General features: G+C 41.0%; 1 protein-coding gene across 2 annotated transcripts; it reads right to left on the bottom strand.

Moving 5' to 3' along the window:
- Positions 1–363: 363 nt before the first annotated feature.
- On the bottom strand, positions 364–24845 carry LOC105230596 (uncharacterized). Of its 2 annotated transcripts, none has more exons than XM_011211452.4 (5): positions 23626–24845; positions 9480–9943; positions 3161–3381; positions 2542–3089; positions 364–1693 (listed from the first exon to the last, which is right to left on the bottom strand). In XM_011211452.4, the coding sequence occupies exons 1-5, from the start codon at positions 23900–23902 to the stop codon at positions 1233–1235; spliced, it is 1971 nt and encodes a 656-aa protein (XP_011209754.2). In that variant the 5' UTR covers positions 23903–24845; the 3' UTR covers positions 364–1232. The 2 variants fall into 2 exon arrangements, with proteins under 2 accessions (XP_011209754.2, XP_011209755.2); XM_011211453.4 differs by having other exon boundaries at positions 364–1642; positions 23626–24840.
- Positions 24846–26238: the final 1393 nt, after the last annotated feature.

Raw genomic sequence — 26238 nt, 5'->3', positions numbered from 1 at the left:
ACGCAAGACCGTGTAAATTATGTCTCGAAGACCTGTGTAAAATTGCGTTACGGTCGGTTTTGAGTTTCGTTTTCCACGCTTTTTTCAAGGCTGTATCTCCAAACCCATTACCCCTATGTGTTTTGGTATATGAATAATGTTATCAAAAAGATAAAACTTCGAGGATTTATGAATGTTGTGAGCAATGTTTTGTAAAAGTTCGGCGTAAAAATATTTCCACATAGGTTCCAAACCGATACGGTAAGTAGAAGGCTCAGTTTGATCTACATCCAAGTCCTTTTAAAGGCAGTGGGGATTTAATAGGCAAAAGTGCTACTCCTTGGTGGAAACTTTTTAGGATCCCCGAAAATGAATTTCAGCGCATTTTTTTTATTTTTAATTTTTATTTGTAAAAGTCATTTCGTTTTATATTTATTCTTGTTATTGGTTTGTTGTTTTCCTACTAAGTATCTACTTTGCATTTATAATTTTGCTTACACGTCGAGATACGCTTTAACTTATATCACATTACAATAAATTAGTATTAGTTTAAAATTACAATTCTCCAGTATGCATATTAGCACTTAAACACATAAATACATACAGATATCAAATTAACCCCTATTTAGAATAACTAATACAATTACACAACGATCTGCTCTCATTCTATGGACATTTGACACTACAACCTAACCTAGATTATTTATACTCGCTCATTGTTGTGTTCGCGTTGTTGCATGGTGCTGTGGAAGAAACGAAAGAATAAGGAATAAAACGAAATTTGAGTGGATGCCAAACAATAAAAAAAGCCGCAAGCAGCTGGAACTATGGATCGTGTGTTCCTCAGGAGCTTTCGAGCTTTCCAAGCTATTTTTTACTTTCTTATGCTATAATTTCGTCTGATTCATTGAAATATGGATAATGCTGTCTTAAAACATGGATAAAAGCTTGCTTCAAATTTTTTTTCTGCTAGGAAGCTTAAGTTTGGCAGAGGCACATACAAAAAACTTTAAATCAAGAGGCTTTGCTACAAAGTATCGGAGACATAATACATTCACATAAAAATATTCTTTCGAATTTCTAACCTAACAAATGAGCTCGCTAATTGTCGTATAGCTAAGTTAAACCTTAAATCGAACTAAAAAGTCAGTCGTTTTTTTGGAAAATCAGAAAAACTTCTTCTCTACGCTATAGTATTTAGTAATATTAGGCGACGTCGCTTTTCCAGGTACCACACGGGCTCTCAGTTGTCATCAGTGCGCTTGCGAGCTGCACGTTGCACTCTCGAGCTGCACGCGTGTTGTTGTAGAGCTAGCTGCTGGCGAGACGGACGCTGCGGCGGATGTTGTCGTTGCTGTTGCTGCCGAGGGCGCTGCAGCCCCATCTCCTCCGGCGGACATTGTCATCACTGTGCCATTGGGCGTTGTTACGGCGACGGCGGCTATTGTCGGTGGCATGAGCGCTGCAGCGCCCAGGGAGCTGAGCGTTGTGCTGGAAGCCGCCTTTTGGTTGGGGAAGAGTACCGAGTAGGCGGGTGGCGGATCGAGCTCCTCGTAGTTGGGTGGGGATGTGCTGCCCGTCTGAAGATCACCAGCTGCGGCAGCCGCACTGCTCTGCAGCGCCGATTCGCGTTCATTTTGGGTCGCGTGCTGGGAGGCAGAGGCTGAAAGTGAACGGATGGTTTGAATGTGAAAGCTTAAGCGACAACAGCAAACTGGAAGGAAGGAAGGAAAGAAGGCGGAGGCGTAAGAGTTGGGATACCAATTTAAAACGTGGATGGATGAATGGGTGAAAATGGAGATATGTGCAAAGAAATTTTTTCGTTAATATATTAAGTATTTGATTACAGCGTTGAAATAATTTTCACGGAACGATTTAAAAATAGTTTCCGAAATCGAGGTTCGTAGGAGATTTGGAATTATATACGGCATTTATTAAACATATGCAAAAGGTTTTAGTAAAATGTAACACATATTTTTCACATGTGGATTGTGTGTGGATCGACGTTCCACAATTTTTAAATGTTGTTGTAGTTAGTTTTTGTTATTTTAGTTCGCGTGTTTGTGTAATTTAACATTTTTGCGGAAGTGGAGGTACAAGTGTTGTGGAACACGAGTAGAAGCGACGATGAAGCAGAATTTTCGAAATATTTACAGACCGACCAAGATCAAGTGTGTAGTTGTCAAGCAAGTAGATTTTTTGGTGAATTAAGATATGTGCAAGTGAAAACGAAGGAAATAGAACAATAAATATGGACAATGAAGTGATTTAAGTGTTTATGCGGGAGTTGTGGACGTATTCGGATTTTCGTGGACGTTATTGTGTGGAGTGGGAGATTGTGTTTGTGATAATGTGAAGCAGAAAGGCGATGTGGGTTTCATTCGGGGGTTAGTTCGTGTACGGGTGTTTGTGGAATGCAGCGTGTTGTATATAGTTGTTATTGTATGTGATGATTGAGTTAAAAAAACCAAAATATAAAGAGAAAATTCATTACTCGAATGGAACAATCCACAGCTGCACAAAGCTAGACAAGCAAAAGCACCAAATTCCTCTAAAACTTACCCCAAAGACCACAAATCAGCAAGGCGCCGCCACACAATAGCATGCCCAGCATGAGATAACCCCACGGGCCGTACTTCGAGAGATCCGAGTTGAGGCCAGATCGTGTCGAATTGCGACGGTGATGGCCGCCAGAGCTTTCAGTGGAATTCGTGTCGGCTTGCGTTGTGGTCGTTGTAGCATTACGCGCACCTTTGCTGGTATCATTCGCACCGGACTGATCCGTTTGCTTCGTGTCCACTTTGCGCAATGTGGTGCTATTCGCACTGCCAGCGACACCGTCATTCGCAGACGCTACATCCGTAGCTATGGTTGCCAACGTCGTGGTCTCACCGCGTGTCGGCACATCGAAGGCAAATAAATTGCGGAAAACTTCCAAAGCAAAGTGTTCGAAAATATCGGTCTCCATGGCGGGCGGTATTGGTTCACCGTAGCGCCGGCGCTTCCAACACATATCGTAGTCCTCATCGCTATCGTATTCATTGCTCACCGGACAATGTCGAATGCCGTCGCAGACGAGATCTTTAGAAATGCAGAGAATTGGTTCGTCACTGCAACAACCAGAGGTTTATAAAAATAAATATTAAATCTAATAATTAGTTGCAATTGGCCAATAACTTACCCGATTCTCAGGCATTGATGCTTCTTTTCACTGCGGCACTGCTCGCCTTTGCCCAAGGCGGTGACCATCAATTTCGAATGCAGCTTGTGGTGAGCGTGCTCCCAGACAATGCGCACGCGCCCATGAAACAGCCGAACTGGATCATCCATTTCCGGCGCTGTGTCCTCCAGCTGACAAGGGTCGAGTCGCCACTGCGGCGTGTGGAAGTCCAAAGAGCTGAACTGTAATCAAAACAGAACCAGAACAAATTAAACAAAAAACAAATTAGTTTTATTATTATTCCAGACATTTGCCGTTGATTACAAGATGTCTGCGAAGGAATGCTTGTAATGCTTAGGAGAATAATTAAGTCGCATTGCTGCTGTTCGCGAATGAAAAATATTGCTGACCAAAACGGGCACGAAACATTCTCGGCGCACAACAATAAAAACGACGCAAAGCGACATGATTTCAATTAATTGCGAACGTGCTTTACATAAACAATAACATTCGCTTTAGTAAATTATCGGAACATTAGAAGATGCTTTTTGTTTTTGTTGTTCAGAGGAGAGCTCGTTGTTCTGCTCACGGCAACAGCATGTGCGTCGACGGAGTCCCTATGTGGTCGTGATTAATCTGTAAATGGGCGAAAGTATGTGGGGGATGACGAGTGATTTATTGATTGATTGAGTGATGATTAGTAACAAATTGGGAGGGTTGACCTTCAGAACACGTTGTTTAGAAGTCAAGGGCGGGTCCCATCCCCAAGTAGTCTCTTGGTACGACATCAGGTCTTAGTAATTGCTTAACAGAAAATAACAAGCCGAGGAGCATATTTCGGTCATGAAAAAGATCCATCTTCGTCAGGCAGTTCACAGCGAAAGCACTGTTTAAAATAGTAATCTTCTAAGCGTCTAGGAAGCGCTTTATTTATCTTTATGTATATGTGTTGTTTTTGACTTCGTTTAGATAAGATTATCTCAGTCAAAAGTATTATTTTTATATTCAAGAAATTAAATGCATAGATCAACAAAAACAACCAGATTTGGCGTTGAAATCACTTTCCCATCAGAACATTAAAGCGCTCACGCTCACGCCTACGAATGCTCTAGCGCCAGGGCGTGTGGTTTGGAAACTGCCCAAGCGTTCGCTCACACACAATTTTGCGTGGCGATAAATTCGTCGATATTTATTTAAAGCTGTCAGCCTGAGCTATTTCGCCAGTGGCGTGCGTGACACGAATATTCCCATATGCATGTGTATGTGTGTGTAGGTACGCACACAATGTAAAATCAATAACGGTCGTTAAATATGCAATTCGGGAGAGAACAATTATTTTAAGGCCAATAGATCAAGCATTAATATTTTTGACTGCCCAATTCATGGGTTATTCACAGCACACGTTTATACGAGAAGATGCCCTGCAGGAAATCCTTCGATGAGTTCCAGATTCGTTAAGTTCTGAAGTACTCTTAACGTAACGATAAGATGAGAATGAGAACGCCAAACAGATTTTCGACTTGTCTATTGAGTACGATGAGATGCTCAGGTCAGAAAGGAACTTTGGGCATTGAGGATTATTTATATTGCAATGTGTCTGATTGGTTCAGTACCGAAGCAAATTGTTTTCCAGCTGGGGTACATGTGTGTAAGTGCGTATTTAGTTGTATGTATGAATTAATGTGCCGCACCCAAACGTTCACCAGTCGTGTGCCAGTGGAAGCGTAGCTTCATTCATCGCATGCAAATGCCCAAGCGATTGACAAACTGGCCTGACACTTTGACTGCCCGAATCGCGAACAGCTTCCAAGCGTTCACACACACCCACATGCGCTGGCCCCCACCGAGGCGACGCCCTGTCGCTTGCTGGACAAATTCAAACGCCACGCTTATCTCTCCGCTGACGCATTGTTGCTGCCGCGTGCTGGCTGCTCGTTTAATTATATTTTAGTTGTCATATTTTATTGTTGTCAATTATTGCATCGTTTACTGTTCGTTTCGGGCACTTGGGCAAATAGCTAATGTTTTCACCGGAGACTCGGTTTATTTTTGGCTCTGTTCTACTTTTAGATTGCTTCTTCTTCTTTTTCGCCAAGTTCGCATATAAACATATGTCTGTTTGCATTGAATTCAGAGCTTATGGTTACACTTCAAGGTTACAGCGTCCGTCGGCGATCTATTTGCATACGAAATGAAATAATACGGACGGACAACAGCGACGGATTGGTAAACCATATGGCTGTGTGCGCCAGAAAATAATTCTCCACTAGTATCAGCTGGAATCTATTTATTTCAGAGATGTGTCACAAAGAGTTGATCGGATACGGATTATTCTCGATGTAAAGCTCCATAGGATCATAGCTGGACTTAGAGAGATTTGTTTTGCAAATTAGCTTATACATATAATAGTAATATGTTTCTAATATAAACTCTGACTAGAAGATTGGACCTCAAAAGGAAAGAGACAGAAGATAGAAACAAACCACAAATTATATAAAAAGTTTTGAAATCTCTGCATGAAATCCACCAACTCACAAGTGTTGTTACTCTTTAGTGTTTAGTTAGCCCAGCTAGACCCTGGAGCCAAGCTGCCGCGATTCACTCATTTATAAATCAAAAGTTATTTGGTTTTCACATTTGTTTGTTGTATCTGTGGAGCAACATTTTACCAGTAAAACAAGCTGAGCTGTCGGAGTGGAAGACTCGCTTGCTGGTTTCGTATGAAACCAGCTCTTGGCCACCTCAACGCTCGCGAACCTGGTCCGCTGGGCGGCTTGGCTAACGAACTGGTTGCTTATGCGGATGAGTAAACAAAATATATGTGTTTTCTTAAATGTTAAGGCACTGGCAGATGGGGGCACACACGCGGCCTGAGTAGCTGAGGCCATTGTATGGAAATGCATGCAAATAAGACTCGCAGCGCTTTTAAAAACAAAAGGTATTGGGATTTAGCCGCTTTGAATACGGTCGGCAACGCTTCCTGCTTCATTCAAGCGAAAGTAGCCATAACTACATACTATTGTACGCTCATAAAGGAACAGATTTACATACATATACAAATATTTACAGAGGGTTTCAATTTTGTTGCAAATATTGCATTTAATGGGGAAACTGTTTAATCACCTTACGATACGTTCAGCATTTTTAGGGAGTATCAAGGGGCCTGACGCTAACGGTTGTGAATGTGGGATTTCCGCAACGCTTATATATTATTATTTGTTATTGCGCTTTTGAAACAAAGTTGTGTATCTATCTGCCCTCAAAATGGGACGAACAGATCGAGAAGCCTGCAGAAAATGCCTAGAGCACCAGGGAAACAATACAGCATCTCTTGTGTACTTGTCCCGCATTGGCAAGACTACGCTTTAAGCAGGGAGACCGCAGAGTCTGTTAAAATTAGCGCAGGCGTCCTAAACGATGACTACTCGTATAGCATAGGACAAAACTAGTCCATGCGTGGCTTATTGGCCCTCCAGATTAACCTAACCTAACCTATGTATCCTTCTGTAACCAGCATGTCTTGAGTATTTGGAGAGAAGTTCGAAATTCGGGAAAGTTTTGTCTGCTTCAGGCAATGGAAGCCGTTTGTTGTTTATGTTTTCGGGTTTAGTAAACAAAATGGACCAGTGGGCCTGGCTAAAGAGGTGTCAGTGGAGCAAATCGTATCAGAACCAGAATTTTCAACCTTTATGTGATTTTTGAATCCTCTGATTTGTAACTATTAGCTTTCCTTGATCCATTTCGAAGACTCTAGAATGGATTTGATTCTATGTTTCTACCCGCCTTAATATTAAAGACATCCTAAGATACTAAATATCATGTGTTCAAGTAATGTGCGCTAGTGCTGGGCGGTTGAGTGTGTGTGTTTGCATCAAAATCTCAAATTTAATGAAAGCTTATAATTCATTGAATTTGTCTTTGCAATTATCTCGTCTTCAATAGTTTCATTGAAGGCCGTCTGATTTTACTGCCAAATGAGACTCTGCTTCTTCAACCAAAAATAACAAAAAAAAAATAGAAGATTACAACTGTTTCGGCGGTGAAGCGCCTCCAACAGCACACCGTCAACTGTTGAATGGCGCTAAACCGAAGCAATTCAAGGTGAGAATGAGATCATTTTAATAATAATTTCCATTTCATTGTTCACGTCTGTCCATATATGTGCATACACACATTCATACATAACTACCTATGTAAGCGCAATAAAAATAAAAGCGAAGCAAACAAGAACATGCGACAAAGCGAAAGAAAAAATCTTAACCAAGTGTTAACCTGGCGGAACATGTGTTGTTGGAGGCAATTAACGAAAAAAACATAATAATAAACAATAAAAATTATCAACTTTAGCAAAAGCTAAACAAGCTGGTCATGAAAATATAAAGGGTCGGCAAAAAGATCATAAAATGCTTTGATGCGAATTCGGAAAATTAAATTCTCCTAATATGGATTTGAAATGAAGTTGACGAGGAGTTTGCTATTTAGAAAGTTAGCTACTGGTTCAGATCATAGAAACCTTTTTGAAGCAATAACCCACAATTAAGGCCAGAGAATTAAAAAATGGTCTGCAAGATATAAAATTTTATATTATTTTGGATTGGAACCCTTTCGACAGCCGCTTTGCAACACTGGAGTAAGCATATGCCGCTTATTCTGACTGAATATATGTTTCCCTTTCAAACACAGAACTCTCTTGCACCCTCAATGCTAAAACTAATTTCGTTCTTTAAGCTGTCGCTTTTAAGCAAGCACCGACCGACTGACAGACGAACTAAATGAGGTGTATGCGGTCTCTGCTTGCTCGCTGGTCCATATAGAAAAGAAAAACCGAAGTTTATATTATATTAGACCTGAGAAACATACGCGTTTTCTCTGCCGAAAGCGAATGACTTCCTGCCTCAACCCTGACGGCATTAGACCACGCAAGTGCAAACCGGATGGTAAGCGGCCAAGATCGGACAACACATTTGAGTTTAGAAAACCAGCAAATTTGTGAATTTGACAAAAGAATACAAAAAACAGAAGCCGAAAATACATGAACGCACACACACATTCGAGTTTATGAATATGTGCATGCAATGGCCCAAAGTGCGCCGGCGACAATGGTTCGCCGTGATTCACCATTAGTGTCTACGTTTGGCCGAGCACGCATGCGTAACCCCAAAGGTGAGCTACTTGTTGTCGGGCCGTCAACCAACTGACTGACTGACTGGTCGACTGAGTGACAGCAGCAATGGCTGCATGTGCACGAAACCGTGCGAAATTCATGTGCGCATGCGCAGAGTACAATAAGGCACACAAACATTTGTTGGAGTATATAACAAATACATAGGTTAGTACACTCAGACACACAGACACACATCGTCCGCGCTTTTGGGTTCGGCATGAAAATGAGATTATTTCACATTGAAACTGAAATCGGCTTAAAAGAAAAAACGCATTTGGCAATTTTCAAGTTATCGCATTACCACAGCACACACACACATTCGCACATACACACAAGCATAATCGCACAGCTATAACGTAAGCCGTAAGTGGAAATGTGAGCTTGCTAAAAATAAACAATGCTTCTGCTTGAGGTTCTCACATTTTACTTAGATTTTTAATGATATTGTTTATATAATATTCGTAGCAACTCGGTGAGTCTGACTCTAAGCGACCCGCAGCGAAACTTGTTCGAAATACACATCTCCCCGCTGGGTACTTTGAAAGCGAAAAGAGTGAGAAAGGCAAATTGGAAAATCAAATTAGTAACTCGCTAATTACGCGCAAATCAGTCGAGTCCAAAATACACCACACAAATTGGCGGGGGTGACCAAAGCGGCTCCAGATTTAGCTTGGCGCAGAAGCCGTCTGCGACTACGCTTATTTTTAGCGCAGCCGACACATGCTTTTCGGTAATGGAGTCTAATCATTTGGCGTTGAGGAAAAATATTTCAGTTAAAGACTCTAATTGGACGCTTGCAGAAGCTGCTGTGGGAGTTTAGCACCTCCGACATTCTATGCTCCGATATGAGTAATGAATGTGAGCTGTGACCAATGTCAACATAATGTCTAAAAGTCCAGGAACATCTTATTCTATGTAGTCATGGCACAAGCCTTTAATAGCTAAACCATTCTACAAAAGAACTGTGGTCCATTACAAAAAGAGTGATATGCGGTCTTGTTTTCTTCTTTACCCATTGTCCTAATGTGCGGAAAAGTTCGAACTTATCTTTCCTAGAATGAAGCCGAATATCCCTTTTGGAAAACTTTGCTGATCATCCTTATACCTGTAGAGTTCCTTTGGGGCAATACAATCGTATAGTGCTAAGTAAAGCTAAAGATAAAATGTAATACTCACAATCGACAGCGGGCACGATCTCGTCGGCTTTGCTGACTTGCTAACGGATGCATTGATCTTGTCAATCAATGACGTCATGCCGCTGAGGGCAGGCATGCCACTGCCAGACGTTCCAGAGCTTGCATCCGTGCCATCAGCTTCTGCCGACGCTGTCGCTGCACGTGCTGCCATAGCTGTGCCCGATGTTCCTCCGCTACCGGTCGCCGGTCCGACAACATCGTCTGCATTAGCTTTGGGCGTGGCGCCATGGCGATTGCGTCGTATCTTTGGTAAAATGAGGCGTACAATGAAGCCGTAGTTGGCGGGGGCGCTGAGGATGCGCGTGCACAGGTGACGCTTCTCGGCTAAAACGCCGGGTGCAAATTCAAGTATTAGACTAGATTCCTTGCCGTCGCTCTCGATGTAATGCTCCTGCTGGACACTGCAGATCTGCTCGAATTTGGGATTCGTTAGGAAGTTGATGTCTGCAAAGGAAAAGAAGATACATAAATGATAAGGTCAGAAAGATATCAGATAAGGGTTCTCATCGATAGCTATAAAGAAAGTGGCTCTCAAGTTAACGCCGGAATATTACTTTTAATCGAATTAGTGTGATGGCAGAAATATTGCTGGCTGATGGTAATGGTGATGATAATGGTAATGGTAATGGATCCAGTTGGACTTTCGAGGCGAATTGAATGACTCAAGCGCGAGTGTGTCAGTAACACACTTTCCACAATTACCGCTACTCAGGAACTGTGTCAAATGATGCAATGCAACAGTCTTCATTCTCAGTTTGTGGTTTTGGTGCTGTTTGTTTTTGTGGCATTTTGTAACTTTTTCTTTTATTTGCATTTGCTTTTTTTTGCGATTTCACATGCAATTAGCTACGTCCGTCCGTTGACAGCAATTACAAGTTAATCGATGGCGTATCAATAACGACTTGACAGCAGCGCAAATACTTGTATCTGCATATGTATGTATGTGAGGGTGTGTGTGTGTTTGTATTTTTCGTACAAATATTTGTGGCTCTTAATTTAATTGAAATGTGCACGAGGTGTGAAAATGCTTGCCGCATTTGCCCTAGGGGTGAGCACTGACCACGCCCCACGCTGGGTGATAATTTTTTGATGATTTGTCCAAACAAATTCCCCTCACTAACTTGCTTGTTTTTATGCCAATTAAGTGAGCAAATGTCCTCCCTTAAAGAGCAAAGCTCCGAAACGACACGTGTGAACCTTATCACCTTAACCAACCTTGTCTTATGTCATACGGAATATAAAATATAGGGCATCCAAGGTCATAGCACCCAACTAATCTCAGTATCGGCAGACGAGTTCCGAAGAAGTTTCGATTATTATAACCGAGCGCTTACTTTGTCGACTTCAAAAGAATCAATCAAACCAATAATCTTCTGTTGTGATCATGCTTCGGGTGTGCTTTTCTGGAGGGCTTGGTGTGGACTTTGCTATTCTCATAACGTCTACAAGTAAAGTTCAGTTCAGTGTTTGTGAGTGCCTCCATACAATGCAAGTATTTGTACTAGTGATAATTAATTTAGCAAACCCGCCACGGAACACCCTTAATGTAAACATGCTTCACCTTTTGGTTTTTTCTTACATAATTGAGTATTTACCGAGGTGAAAATGACAACATTGGTTAAAAAAAAAATAAACATGGAAATAAGCGCATGTGCACCCGGTAATATATACTATATATAATATGAAGGGGTATGTTAAAAGAGAAAAGAGCGGAAAATTTTCCAAATTAAAAGTGAAAGTTTCAAATTTTCCGCAGCTGGTCGCTAATTGTGAAAATATTATGAAAATTATGAAAACAGTAAAATTGGTGACAATCACTAATGAAATTGAGTCTCTTCTCCCACCTGCGATCGGCTTATTAGAGAGGGATTTACCAGAGAAAAGAGTTACTTCAGTGTGTATTTTAATTAAAATTTATACCAACACATATTTAAAGTTAGTTTTGTTACAAATATTTCGTGTTAATCTGGAAATAAATGAATGATTGCTACACTTTAACCCAGAGACCCGCTTTTATAGTGATTGGGCGACCGATCGCCAGTGTATTGGGGTCAGTTTAGAGCCAATGAGAAAACGAGAAAAAATTACTAAAAAATTTTGCTGTTTAATTTTAAAATAATTTATTTAATTTGTACATTTGATATACAAGATAGTTATGAACAAAGACATGGATATCTGGAAGTTTGGCAGAACCTAAACAAATCTTGGAGTCATCGTAACAAAAGTCTCTGTGTAGGATTACGTATACATGCGTTTTGATATATAGTCAGGGTCATGGAGACTAAAGAGCTGTAATTAAATAGTTCATACTTATATTTTTTATGTTGTAAGTGTTACAGACAGGACTCTCGAACTCTAAAAGAAGCGGAATTTAAATTGTCTCCCCCAAAGAGAGAAATAACGTTCAGTTGAGAGAAGAACATGCTGCTTATTGTCTGTCACCTCACGATAGAATTGCCATAAAGGCCAGACTCAGAAAAAATGCTTAAAGATCGTGTGGAGATCTCAAGAAATTTTTTCAAAAGATCTCATTCCAAAAACTTGAACTTTCCGTTTCCTTGAACTGATTACCGTTTTAATAATGAAATTAGAACAAATAGAAAAGGAAAAAGTCACGCATTCCGAATCGTTCTCAGGTTTAGCGTCATTGAGTAAAGCTCTTACTAAATTAACCGTGGTTGTTCCCTGGGTTTTCCCGCAGGGTGGGTACGCGCCTTTAAATGCGGCAAATTAAATAAATTAATAGCGCCTATGCTCGACAACACTCGCCGGGGTAGACTTTTAATTGGCGCGTATCCATCTAGAATAAAGTTTTCTCAATACACAAACACACATGCATATGCACACGAATATAATATATAACTGGAGCTCGTTGATTGCAAGATTCCACAACTGCAATGAAATTCGCCGCTCAAAATCGCGATCGCTTTGTGCCATTGTTCGTGTTTTTCGCAACTTTTGCACGTTTGTTACTTTTGTTGTTGGTGTTCTCGGTTGCGCTTTTAATTGTGCGCTGCTTGGACGGATCGATGTCAAAGGTTAGAGTTAAGTAAATTAATCAAACCGGCACTCACACAGTTAATTGTTTGAATGTCGAGCTCGGGCTCACAATCACACAGATACACACACATACGTATCCATAGATAAATAAATGCCAGGGGGAAAATTGCGACTGAGTGCCAACCTTTTCTACTTTCAAAGCTTTGTCTTTTACTGATCCGTGAAATGATCAAAGGGGAAACAATAAAATACAACAACAATGCGTTATTAATAATTGCGCAATACGGAGAGTCATATACTCGTAACTCACATTTGCTTTTGTTTATTTGCTTGCATATTTTCTAAGGGAAATTTTCCTAATTAAATACTCAGGTTACATGAGGTTGTTGGCAGGGGTTTCCGCGGTTGAGTTAAATAAATTATAATTACGCAGTCACTTGAACTTATGAGCAAATATTCACAGGGAAAGATGAGTTTTCTGATTTCAGTTTGTTGCAAGCGTGCAAAGTTCGAGGCACAGCAAAGGCACGATATTGCAACAGTAAAAACGAACTCTTTGACTTCTGCAAGTAGTACGCTTTGTAGATCGCATTCCTGCTCAGAATAGCTGTGTTCTATTCGCCAAGCTTTAAAGAGTGGTTTGTAAAGCAAAACTGGTATAAACTGAAGAGATTCGCATGATCAAGTAGAGAGAGCACATACTCTCTTGTATTGTAGGGAACTGGATAACTCCATTCTGCCAGAGCAGAGCGAGAATGTGTCGAATCCAGGAATATACCATAAAAACCGTACCCGCTTTAATGGAATACATCCTTCCACAATTCGAAGACACACTGTTTCCATTGCAGTGTATTTGAATGATTAAAGCCATATTTATTTAAAAGATACACCGTCAAGCAACGAGACTTAGATAAGTAGATATGTAGGAAAATAGACGACGTAAAGCATAAGAAGTTAATCTCTGCTCTTCCACCTGGCACCTGGCAGCGGCCAGTGTGACAGTGTACCGCCTTGCCACCACACCGCGTCATGACACGCTGTTGTTAGTGCGAATATTAATATGCAATGCGCTCTTATGGCGGCGCCGGCGACGGCAACGTGCGCTCTCGACCAGGTCAGTAGCAATTAAACTTCCCCATGGAATGAAGCGCACTGCTAACGGCAAATGGGGCGCAGCAGCTGACACACATACGACAGCCGTCAGTCAATTTGCTCATTCAGCAGTTCTTGCGGCACAATTGGCTACATCCGCAACCATCTCATCAGCATTTGATTCCTTTTTGCTGGTGTTACTTCATTTGATTTTTTTCTTCGCCTCTCACTTCTTGTTCTTCCCTGCTGAAATGACTGTAATCTCATTATCTTTCCACTTCTTTTTGCTTTGTTATGATTTCGCCATCAACTCTTATTTGGATATTCATGAATTTATGACTGTGTCTCTGTGAGTGTGTGTGTTTGTGTACGCCATGCAGCCGTGTGTTGTAAATTATTCATTTGAGAATTCAACCCGGTGCTTTATTGTAGTTTTTGTTACTTTTGCCTTATGCCATTCAACGTTTTCTGTGTCTCTTTGCGGTTTCTTAACTGTTGCAGTGTTTTTGCTGAATACTCATGTTAATTTCATTCTTTTTTCGGATTTCGGCTTTCGAATTTCGCCATTCACTCCTTTCTTTATTCATTCAAATTTCTATAATCTCGACAGTTGTTGTTGTTGTTTTTGCCGTTCGCTGTTTTCTCGTACATTTCACCGGTTTCCGTTAGCCTTAAGTGGGTTGAAAGTGAGTCAGTTGCTACTAAGCCCTCTGCTGGCTTCTGGTTTATTAACCTTTTGACGGTGGCAAATTCGCCAAATAATTCCTCTTTTCATTTAATTACTTATGTGACATACATACATACTTATATGTATATAAAGATATATGGTACGTATGTACTATGTACCCTGAGTAAATAACTGGGTCACACATTAATGTCATCAACTCACTTACGCCCCGACATTTACACAACTGACTTAGAAAATCATATTTTAGAACAAACAAATAAAAGCTGTCGCTAATAAGCAGATATACTTACTTGTAGTTTCAGGTACTTTTGATTCGAATCAGACCTTTTAAACTAACTTTGCACCACCTTCAGAGAATTCTTAAAACTAAGGAGGGTGATTAAGCACTGTGTATAGGAACCAGGTTGGATAACTAGATACTCTTGGATATTGGCGAATCGAACGAGCATGTGGATAAGTCAAATTCAAGTCTTCATGCGACAAATAGTACTCTTTTGTTATCCAGATATGTGAATTAGGTGCGAGTTCAGAAAGTCAAATGTATTTGATAGAACTTTTAAGCTTTTGACACATTAAAATAATCTCTAAAACTCAAAAGCTGTAAGTCTCAAACGTGGTTCTCATGTTATACCCTTTATCTGAACGTATGTATGTGTTTAATTAGGTTCGTTTCCTAACTTTGAAATCTGTATATATTTAACAATTTGGAGTTAGACATACTCGTATTCTCCAAAGTAGTGACCTTTGCGCATTCTCGTTGGAGGGCAGCACTCGTAAGTAGTTCAAGTTAAAATCTACACGCATGCCCAGTGCAATTATCGTTCGCAAGTACATACATATACGAGTATACACCGGATTTGTGATTTGTATGTACGGGCGTGCAAAAGTACACATTTGATAAGTGACATCTAATACACTCACATAAACAGATATCTGTGTGTGCGTGCCAGTGATCTTGTGAGTGGTGAAGCATGGAAGCAATCACAATCGGTTGACCGAATGGAAGTTTCTGATTCCATCAGAGCAATTAGCTATCTGAAGTCCATATCCAAAAAACAGTACTGGTTCCTAATTTACTCTTTAGCTAATTATTTTTTTATTCAATATAATTGAAAAAAAAAGAGTTTTGTTATGAAATTCGGAGGCACAACTTCAACCTTTTTGACTTTTATCCATTATTTCAACCGACACTTCATAAATATAGGTATGTACGAGAGTATATCTGAGTGCAGCTCATCAGCTGTTACTATGCGCCCCAAGCGCCCACAGTGAATTGGCAGGAACCGGTTTTGAATTGTAGCTCGAGTACCATGAGTACCGTGGAAAATTAAATTGTTGTTGTGCGTTGCAATTTTGTAAGGAATTCAACACAAGTGAAGAACGCTTAACAGTTGGATTCCAAAAAATTCTGAACACTTCAATCAAATACGTCTTTGGGAATCCCTTGGTCTCTACTCGACCAATTGCTGAGTCACTCAAATCTCCGATATTTGTATGTATGTAAATCAAATTTAGTTTCCGAATCAACCCCTCCAAGCTTACATACTGATCTGCGCACATATGTATGTTGTTCTTGCCAACCTCCTAGAGGGTATTCATCTAGAAGTATCTCGGCGGCGAATGTACTCATTAGACCCAATAAAAATAAAAACAAACAGCGCGATATTATAGAAAAAATGGCGAAACGTGTTTTAGTCGCACGCACACATAGACATTTGAATGGTTTTTTGTTTCAACGAAACCTGTTGTCCAGCTGAGCCACTCAAGTGCCGATCATCAAACGAATAAATTAGAAAATCAAACAAAGCTTTGCCTGTTTTTTGGCACAGTAAATGGTGAGCGATCTTACAAGCTCAACATATGTACATATATGTATATAGATGTAGCTTCTGTATACAAACATACAGATGTACGAGCCACATGTGATTAATGCGCGTTGTCTCTCAAGTTTTTGGCGCCCGTTTGGCGTGGAGACTTTTTTCAGACTATAGGTAATGGTTTATGGATGCTTTTGAATTATAGGAATCACGTATTATTAAGTTTATGGAGTTTTGTTTACCGTTAACAGTTGCAGAATCTTAAAAGTAACAATGAGGAGATTTCTACAGCACAAGGAATGCTTTCACCAATATTTTTGGAAACTTCGAGGTAGTTGTTATTATGAAAAATTTAGTCAATTTCAGCCATGAAACAACAACTACTGAATTGCTATTTATTAGCCATGCTAGAAGTTTAGGAAGGTGTTTCATAATTTCGAAATTAAATAAGAATAAGAAAAAAACGTTAACTTCATTTCTTTTAGTAACTATGTGCTCAATTTGAATGGAAGCTATGTGCTATAGTAATCCATGTCAAATTTCGGTAAGATACCACGTCAAATGAAAAAGTTTTTCATACAACCCCTTTATTCCCATCGTTCGGTTTGTATGGCAGATATATGCTATAGTAATCCGAAATGAACAATTTTTTTCGGAGATTACATTGTTGCTTTAGAAATTAACCTGTGGCAACTTTTGTGAAGATACATTGTCAAATGTGAAAGTTTTCCATACAAGAACTTGATTCCGATCGTTCAGTTTGTATGGCAGCTTTATGTTATAGTGGGTCGATATCGGCAGTTCCGACAAATGAGCAGCTTCTTGAAGTGAAAATAACTTTTGCAAAATTTCAAAACGTTATCTTAAAAACTGAGGGAGTAGTTCGTATATATACAGACAGACAGAGAGGCGGACATGGCTAAAAAAGAAGGTCGATGCATGGGTACTACATCAATTGTCTGTGAAAAATTTTATAGACCGATTTAACATCTGCCATTCTTCGCTTAAACGAAATGAAATCGAACCATTTCTGAAGTGAATGGTGGCAGGAGACGAAAAGTGGATCAAATGCGACAATAATGTGCAATAAAGATCATGGTCCAAGCGTGGTGAAGCTCAACAAATGGACGCAAAGCCAGGATTGACGCCTCGAAAGGTTATGCTGAGTAAATGGTGGGATTGGAAAGAAATCATCCACTATGAGCTGCTCCAGCCTGGTCGAATGACTGATTTTACATTTTACTGTCAACAACTGATGAGATTGAAGCAAGCAATGGAAAAAAGAGGCCAGAACTGATCAACAGAAAGAGCTACGTCTTCCATCAGGGCAACGCTAGTGTATGTGTGTGGTACACATCTTTGATGACTCGGCAAAAACTGGGAGGGTTTGGCTGGGAAGTTTTGACGCATCCACCTATAGCCTTGACCTTGCATCATCGGACTACCATTTGTTTCGGCCAATGCAGAACTCAATTAATGGAGTAAAGTTGGGTTCAAGAGAAGCCTGTGAAAATTACTTGTCGCAGTTTTTCGCCGAGAAACCAGAAAAGTTTTGCACTGCTGGAATAATGTCTCTAACAAAAAAAAAAAAATGGCAAAAAGTGGTCAAAAATGGTACATATTTGGTTCTTTAAAGTTCATTATAAATATAAAAAAAAGTTGAAATTTGATTAGAAATACGAAAATATTTTTTCGACTACCTGATATATCCAAGTATCATTCGCATATTGTCAAAGGTATTCTAAGCCTTTATACAATATTTGGGGCGGTTAAGTTCTAATTAATTGTAAAATAATTGAAATGTATTTTTTGTGTTAATCTGCTAAATTTTTTTCGCATGTCTGTACTTTGTTTCTGAGCTGGACAAGGCGTTTACGAGTACCTCTAGCTGTAGCTGTGCGGTCAGATGTGTATATGTATTACATAACGGCATCAGGGACATACCCATATGTGGGCAGGTGTCTGTGAGAGTCTACTTCAAAGCGTAGGCGCACCTCAAAACATAAATAGTTTTATTATTTATTTGAGCAACCTTAGAGACATTCAAGTACGCGCTTACACGTTCGCCCGTGTGTGCGTGTGTAGGAGTGTGTCGCGACTGCAATGCTCTGCAGACTACAATCCATGTAATTGCAGTTGCGTTGTTGTGTAGAATGCTTTCATTACCAAAACAAACAAAGTTGTTGTTAAAAGCACGAATTGGGTCAATTGTTGCAGTCGTAAAAGCCCGCTGAATAAATGACAAATAGGCAAACAAACAAAAACAAAAACAAACACATACATATGAAAGGCGCTCTCGTGTGTTGAGTGTGTGTAATTATGTGAAAAGTGTCAATTATGCCTGAACACATTTTTCATTCAGTTTTAGACACACACGCACACACAGGTGCATAGACGCAGCCACACATGCTCGGCGGCACTTGCTTAATAGACGAGCGCATTGAAGCTATTTTCATCGGTTGACTTTTGAAGCATTAAGCAATTTTCCGACAAGGTTGCGGTTCAACTCATCGCTATAACTACACACATACGCACGTAGACACATATGAACATATAGGCATGTGTGTGTGTGTGTGTGTGCTAATCTGTCTACACTTCACCAAATGCCGCAATGTTACAACTCACAACCGCCGATTGCCGTTGCTTTTGTTGTTGCCAGAACGTTTCGACTTTTGTTCACGAACAGTTTACTTAAAAAATGTAAATATTCGCTCGGTTAGCGATCATTAAACCCGTAAGTAGGTTGTGAAAATGTCGGTCTAAGCATCTCCCCTGCCCTGCCCTGCGGGACGCACATAAGAGAGCGAAAAGCAAAGTCGTGAGCTGCCATCTCCAAAATGAGGTGCCAATTCTGGTTCTAAAGCCATTTATTCAAGCAAATCATTACATAATTGATCGACAGTTTTCCTTATTTCTAGGTCCAAACTATTACTTTCCATTGCGCCTCCACACATACATAAACACTTCAAATTATTTGTGTGCCTCTTTTGTGAAGTTAACTGCTCCAATCCTACAATCCCAGACCGATGGTGCTTTGTGCACTCAACCTTTTAGCGCCTCCATTAGCTAGTCATGCACCGCTAGTCGGTTGGCTGGTTGGCCGTGTTCCGCGATGTAATCGTTTGTTAGTTAAATGGGTTGAACAAACTCAGCCGCACTTTTGTCGGCGCTGACACACATATGTATGTTTGTATGTATGGTCGGCTACGAGAGATCGCATCATTTTAAAACCAAATTTCTAGCGACATACTACACTTTCACAGATACCAGATACCAGATACCAGCTTAAGACAAATATTTTTTGGAACGAAGAGCAAAGAATTCTCCCATCTTTTCAAACTCAATCTTCTTGTAAGGTGGTTTCTTATTGTGGGAGCGAAGAATACTGGAGCATTAGTACTTTTGAGAGCACCAATTTCATCCCAGGTCTCGAAAAGTCCAACTTCTTTTTCTGGCTGAGGACTGAGACGATTTAAAAAAAAAACAAATAGTTACAATTCCTTAAAACTTTCAAAATAGGTTCCTTCCGCGTCGATGCAGCGCTGCAAGCGCGATTTCCAAGCATTGAAGGCGTCACGGAAGTCATTTTCCGGAATGGTCTTAAGAGCCGAGGTACACCCTGCTTAGATCCCCTTTCATCGGCTTTTTCAGGCAAGGAAACAAAAACAGTCCGGGGCCCACACCTGGCCAGTCCAGACTCTTCAGCCGCTCGTTCGTTAGCTAGAAACGTCCTCTACCGAATCCAGTCTGTGCGCGCACGCTCCAAAGTGCAGCCGCGTCGGAAGAAAATCAGTACTATTACTTTCCGGACAACCGGTATAGAATAATTTTTAAGCAATGTGTTTTATTAAATTAGAAAAAATGACTACAGCTGGGTCATTAGGTCTCTGGAACACATCTCAGCAAGTCCAGTTATAAATGACGACCATTTGCCCCTAACAGCGAACCAATAGTTTGGCCGAGAATGGCATTTCTGCGCAAGAAAAGTAGGTGAAGTAAGCCTCGATGTGAGATTGTCAAACAGTTTGGACTTTTTTTATTTCTTTTTATTTGTATTCTTTTTCTGTTTTCGCTATTTGCAACAAGCGACAAATATCTTGACCCGTCAACTTTCTAATAAAAGCAGTTAAACTCCTGTTAGCTGTCAGTGGCACAAATAAAGAGGAAGAAACGCTGTCAAAATGTATGAACCTGTAGTCCACATAAACACACACACACACACATACGAAATGCTGGGCATTTATCAGCAAGATCTGAGCCACTAAGCCACCTCTGTGGGAAGTGACAGGTGCATGGCGTTGAGAATTCTCGACTTCGTGAGTGCGTCAAGACGTGAAGTGTGCAAGTTGCACGCCACCAGCAACAACAACGTGCCCAGTTATCTTTGATTGCAGCTAGCTAGGTAGCCAAGCGACCGGCAACCGGAAAAACAATAATGAATAAATAATCTTGCCACGCAGCGACGGAACGACGGAACGAACACCTTGCCAGACTAGACGAGGCAAGCGGCCGACTGCGGAGCGCACATTTACCGCTATGACTGCCGTTGCAATTATAATCGTACATACAGACGTGTTCTTTGATGCCGCTTCGTGTTGCAAGAATATCGCTGTGGCAACGAAGTAACAACGGCAAAGATGCACGCAAGATGCTAACGGCAATAGCCGCCGACACGGCTACCAACGGCACTCATAAATATACAGCGATGTTGCCAAATACCGCAAAACATGCGAGGGGTATGAAGAAACCGCCTTCGAGCATGCAACTCCGAGCGGCGGTTATCATAAAGCGAGATCAAACAGGCGTGCCGGAGTTGGCGCTCTAATGGACGCATAAATCAGCTGCGCATGCGCGTGGCACCACCGTGCGGCGCTTCTGCTGTGGTGCGCTGTTCTGCCAGTGATACTTAAACACATACATACACTTGAACACCATGAAGTAACAGTTACACTCGTTTATTTCGCAATTTATATCAACGCTTTGCACGCCACTGTATTGCGCATAGTGGCAATCAAAAGACCAGATCCACAATTCTAAATGCGGAAAATGGCAATCTATAAGCCACTTTGGTCCTTAAGCCGTATTCTGGCTCCTCTGAATATATAATTTAAAATATTCGTGATACATTCCCTTCACTTCACTACCAACTTTGGACCCAGAGGTTTATTTGTAAATTATTGTCGTCGTCCACCACGTTTCGCAACCTCATTAACCTGTAGCCAAGCCTCCGAAATCAAAGGAGACTAAACTAATTAAATATTTTCTTAATTATTTGCAAATAACTCTCCCGCAGGTGTTTCTCAAAGCTCATTTTCGAATATCATAGCTCCACCTCCTACCGGCCATTAATTAAGCGCAGCATTACAATTGATAAAACTGAATAAATTTATATAACTTGTAATTAGTGCACGTGAATAACTATTATATTCCAATTCTGAGCTTCGCTTTTCAAGTTAAATTAATTATAAAGTTCAAGGCGAAAATGCGCAGTGCCTATCGTTGCCACAAGCCAAAGCCTCTGAGCGTGGAACCGTGACCTCTAATGGTGAGCACAGAAGACTTTCAGTCTAAATGTGGATTTACTCGATTCATTAAACCGTTAGAATATGTTTATGAAGTGTTCCACTCTCTGTGCGATCTTTAGCTTTCTTCCAGTTTTCCAACAGGAGCACCACACACAGTTGAGCCGTCTGCCAAGATTGCGTTAATAAATTCGAAATTATTATATATGTACATACATATATCTCCACTCATAGCTCGGGCATTGCTGTTCTAAAAATCCGAAACATGCACCCTATATGAGCAAGTATGTGTGTGTGTGTGTTAGTAGCGAAGTCCAACTAATTGAGTTCAATAGAAAGGTGCAATAAGTTTTTTCTACTTTATTGTCGTGTTGTTGCTTCATTAATTGCATTTCACACGAATTGCCAATGGAACAATATACATATTTAGAAGATGATGAAGAAGAAGCATGACAGCGATTCTCAAGCTGCGCGCCCATGCCGTCTAATAATACTTCGAATGAATTATTCAAAAGAAATTCGGTGTTTGTGGAAAGAGGGAGGGGCAGTGTGCAAGTGGGGAAGGTATAATGAATTGATAATTGCAATTACAGTAAATATTTAACCGTTCCAACGGCACTCACTCGTGCATGGCAGAAACGTGAACTGAGAAGTACGTAGGACAAGTTGCAGCAGACGTTGCAAGTTACGTCGAGGGCACACTTACGACCGTACGTTATTTACACCATATGCATGTACGAGTATGTGTGTGTGTGGACCGCTGTATGGCGGCTGCGGCCGCCGATATTGCCGATGAACGAACTTAAGTGCCGTTACAATTGGAGGCAACTACACGACGAGCATTAGCAGAGCCAATGAATTTGATGTGCTGGGGAGCGCCTGTACGCTTTGCATATATGTGGATATGTGGATACTGAATGGCTTCGCGACGCGCACGGCTCACAACGAAACTCAGCTCTCAAATAGTTTAATACCCCATTTTTTGACGCGGACCCACGTTCATTTCCCAACCAACCTATTAAAACGGCATTTGGTCTTGGATTTCACGCGGTGTTTGTGGTTTTCGGGCACACACAAGCATACGCACTGAATATGCGGTTAAATGCTGGGCGAGTGAGAGTCGCGGAAGAGCGGAAGTGACGTAGGGGCATACAACAGCAGACAGCTGATAGGTGGCGTCGCAGCGTCGAAGGTCAATACACTTTTCTCGAATGCAAATCAACTCAGGACACCGTAGCTTCCCCCCCGCTTTTCAACGCGGAAAAATCACATTTACGCTTTGCTCAAAAATAAACGCTTGCGAAATGCCACGCTCTATGTTTGTTTCGATATTCAATAGCGAAATTAATGCTCACTTGTCCGCTGCGAATTGGCGGTCAATTGCGGTCAACTCGTTGCTTTTGCTGCCTTTGTTGTCATTGTTGTTTGCGACGTGTCGTTTGTTGTTGCCATTGTCGGCACTGCGTAATTGACAGCCTAGCATGGTGCGAACCGGTTGCGCAGACACACCAGCAGACACACCAACTCATGAGCAATATCAACCGAATAAACAAAATATTCCCAAGAAATCATAATTAAATTGGACAATAACTCTATAGTAAATATTCGCCAAAGGCTTTGGTTAACTTCTACAAGTGAAGGTCGAGGCTGGCACTTGATTTAAATTCTCTTTTTCATTTTGAAATACCTCAGGCGACTAATCCGCTTGCATAGATCAGAAGTTACATTGCCAACAATGAAGGTTACCTCACAGGGAAGTCGCTGCAATTGACATTGTCTGTAAGCGACTTATGAGTTGAACACTTGCGTCCAAAATGAATCTACCGAGACGATGGAAGAGGAGCTATAGAGGCAGCAGTTTCTTTGGCCCGGCATCTGTTCCGCTCTGACCGTGCAAAACAAAGGCTACTTTTAATATTTGGTACATTTTCATATATTTATAGGTTCGGTTGTGGGTTTGCGTAAATAAATTTCTGGTTTTCTTGGAAATGTTGTAAACACACTTACTCGAGTAGACTGCGGCCCCCTCCGCGCTAGCAAGCGCACTGGCCATGGCCAGCAATGACAAAAGGCCCATCAATGGAACACGAAGACTGGTCAAATTAATTTTATTTCTCATTTCACAATCTGACACATTTCGCTGGTGTGTATCAATGGCGCATTTATCGGTGAATTTATCGCTTTTGTGCTCGTCGACGCCGCTGCGGCACACTCGGTTTTTGACAGCGCCGCTGTTGTTGGGATAGTCGCAGCTGTCGCTCAGCAGAAGACATGAAGTGACCATTTTGCTATTTATAAGCCTCTTTCGCGTTCACCTTGCTTATGTATGTTTTTATTGTTGTTGTTTCACTACTTTATGTTTTTATCGATTACTTTGCTTTGTCACTGCTATTCTGCTGACTTTTTGCATCAGCATGCGTTAAGACGCGTCTCGGGTCAGCCGCTGTGCCCTGTTTTCGTCTTTATTACTTTACGTTTTTGTTAATTAATTAAAATTGCAAATTTTTAATTTAAATTTTCCGCAGCAAAACGCGTTTGCACTAATGTTTTTGTTGTTGTTGTTTTTTTTTTGTTTTGGTGGAACTCTGCTTTGGAAATATTTTTAACTCAAATCAAAAATGCAAAACTCGTCGGAGCAGTTGTTGTTGCGGTGGTTACTGTTAATTTGCATCGCCAATATGAGTTTGGCAGCTTTTGCGTTGAATTTGCATTTTCTTGTTATCGTTTATTCCGAGCAAACACTATTTGACTATTCGAAAGAGCCAACAGCTTTCACACAATCCACTTCGAAATCGCACACCGAAAGCGAGGCCCGCAATGGTCACGATAAGCCGCTGGCTGAAAACTTCGAAAATCGCACAAAAATGTCCCGATTCGCACACAATTTAATTCTTATACACGCCCTAACGTTGAAAATAGGCGCCTCGCATAACAAAGATCACTTTATCGTATCATTTCGCCAATTTCGCGCTTTGAACAGTTAACTGCCGCGTATTGTAATTTGCTCATTTGCCGTGTGGCCAAAAAGCCATAATTTAATAACACAAAATTGCTTGGAAATTTTTCGGTCTGATTCGTTTCCAACCGTTAAAAGCCGGAATCGTGGTTGAGACGATTCGTCGTTGCTACGTTCGTCGTCAACGTGTTTCGCCTCCGCTCAACGTTCGCTCGCGCCGAATATCAGTTTCCAACTGAGCTCACCTTAGCGACGATCACAAGTGTTGGCCGTTTTTCATCGTGCCATATTACCAACAACTCGTAGACTCGTGTTCCTACTCGCACACTCACTCTTCGGTACATATGATTGCATGTATGTATGTGCTCGCAAATCCGCAAAGGTAAATAAGTAATAAAATAAACTGCGTTACGATGCTATAGGTGTGCCAGTGTGTATATGCGTTCACATCCACAGCGCGACCGATTCTGTCTTGAACAACTTCATTATTTCCATCACGTTCGTACGAGTAAGTCATGTTTGGCCTCTTCGACGAGTGATAATGATATTGACAACGATCATCCCATTGCTGGCTTCATCATCAACTGTGCGCAGGCGGGGGAGCCCAGTATGGGACCGAGTGTAGTCTGTACGTCAAATGTGGGATGCGAGCGAGTGTTAAAGCCAACGGGCGGAGAGAGAGAGAGAGCGTTGTTGATCATCATGTATCTGAAATGCAGAGAGCTTTAACATGTTACAATGGACAATTAAAAATTAATCATATAAAAATCTATTTTCGCGGAAACAAATTGGCTGCTGCTAGGCGAAGCGTAGGGTTAAACCGGTTTTCCTAGAAGTCATTGGAAATCAACACAACTTTTCAATAAAGCCCATCCACGTGTTGTGGGAGTTTGCTTCAAGGCTTAGTAGACTACCATTTCAACAAAAGTGAGCTCGAAGTGGTTTTCGACGCGTTGGCTTGATAAGAAAGGTCTACATTTGGGTATATTTGATTAAGCAGTGTCCCCAAATGTCATTCCTCTGCTTCTCAAGTTCGTCGTAATAATGCATAAATAGTTCGTAAACCCATTTTTACAGAAGACTACACAAGTTAGACCTAGCGGTACAAGCCCAAGAGGGTTTGGGAATTGTTTTCTGTAAAGAAAGTTCTAAAAAGTTAAAAACAGTTTCAATTTTGACAAAGCTTAAAGCCAAACACGGTTGACATATATACTCTATTGTTGTATTTTGTTGTAGGAGTTCCACAGCGCGTAGTGAACAATTAGCAATGAATGCACCCAATCCTCCGTCTCTCGGCTAATGTTGAACTACCATTTTTTGCCGTGTCTCTTTGCATATGCGCTTCTATATAAATTATCTCTTGCTGCGCATTCGGAATGTAAAAACAAAAATAATTCAACGCTTGGCAAGCGATAACAAACAACACAGCAACGGGTTCACTCCGCCACTTCATTCCGCCATTCATTCTCCAGTCAGCCCAGTTAAATGACACTTCGCCGACATGCTGTGGGCTGGAAACGCTTGAGTAAGCGCGCATAAATTAGCTACGAAAAACAAATATGAATTGCGCATGCGCAACATTGCGCGCTGTCAACAAGCTCAGCCAAAGCCAGTCACTAAAAATACTTTTTAAATGCGGCTAGGTGCGGAGGAGAGCATAATGG

This window comes from Bactrocera dorsalis, unplaced genomic scaffold (assembly GCF_023373825.1).
Source record: "Bactrocera dorsalis isolate Fly_Bdor unplaced genomic scaffold, ASM2337382v1 BdCtg149, whole genome shotgun sequence".
Lineage (NCBI taxonomy): Eukaryota > Metazoa > Arthropoda > Insecta > Diptera > Tephritidae > Bactrocera > Bactrocera dorsalis.
Note: the sequence above shows the minus strand (reverse complement) of the source record. Positions and strands in the feature narration are given on the sequence as shown.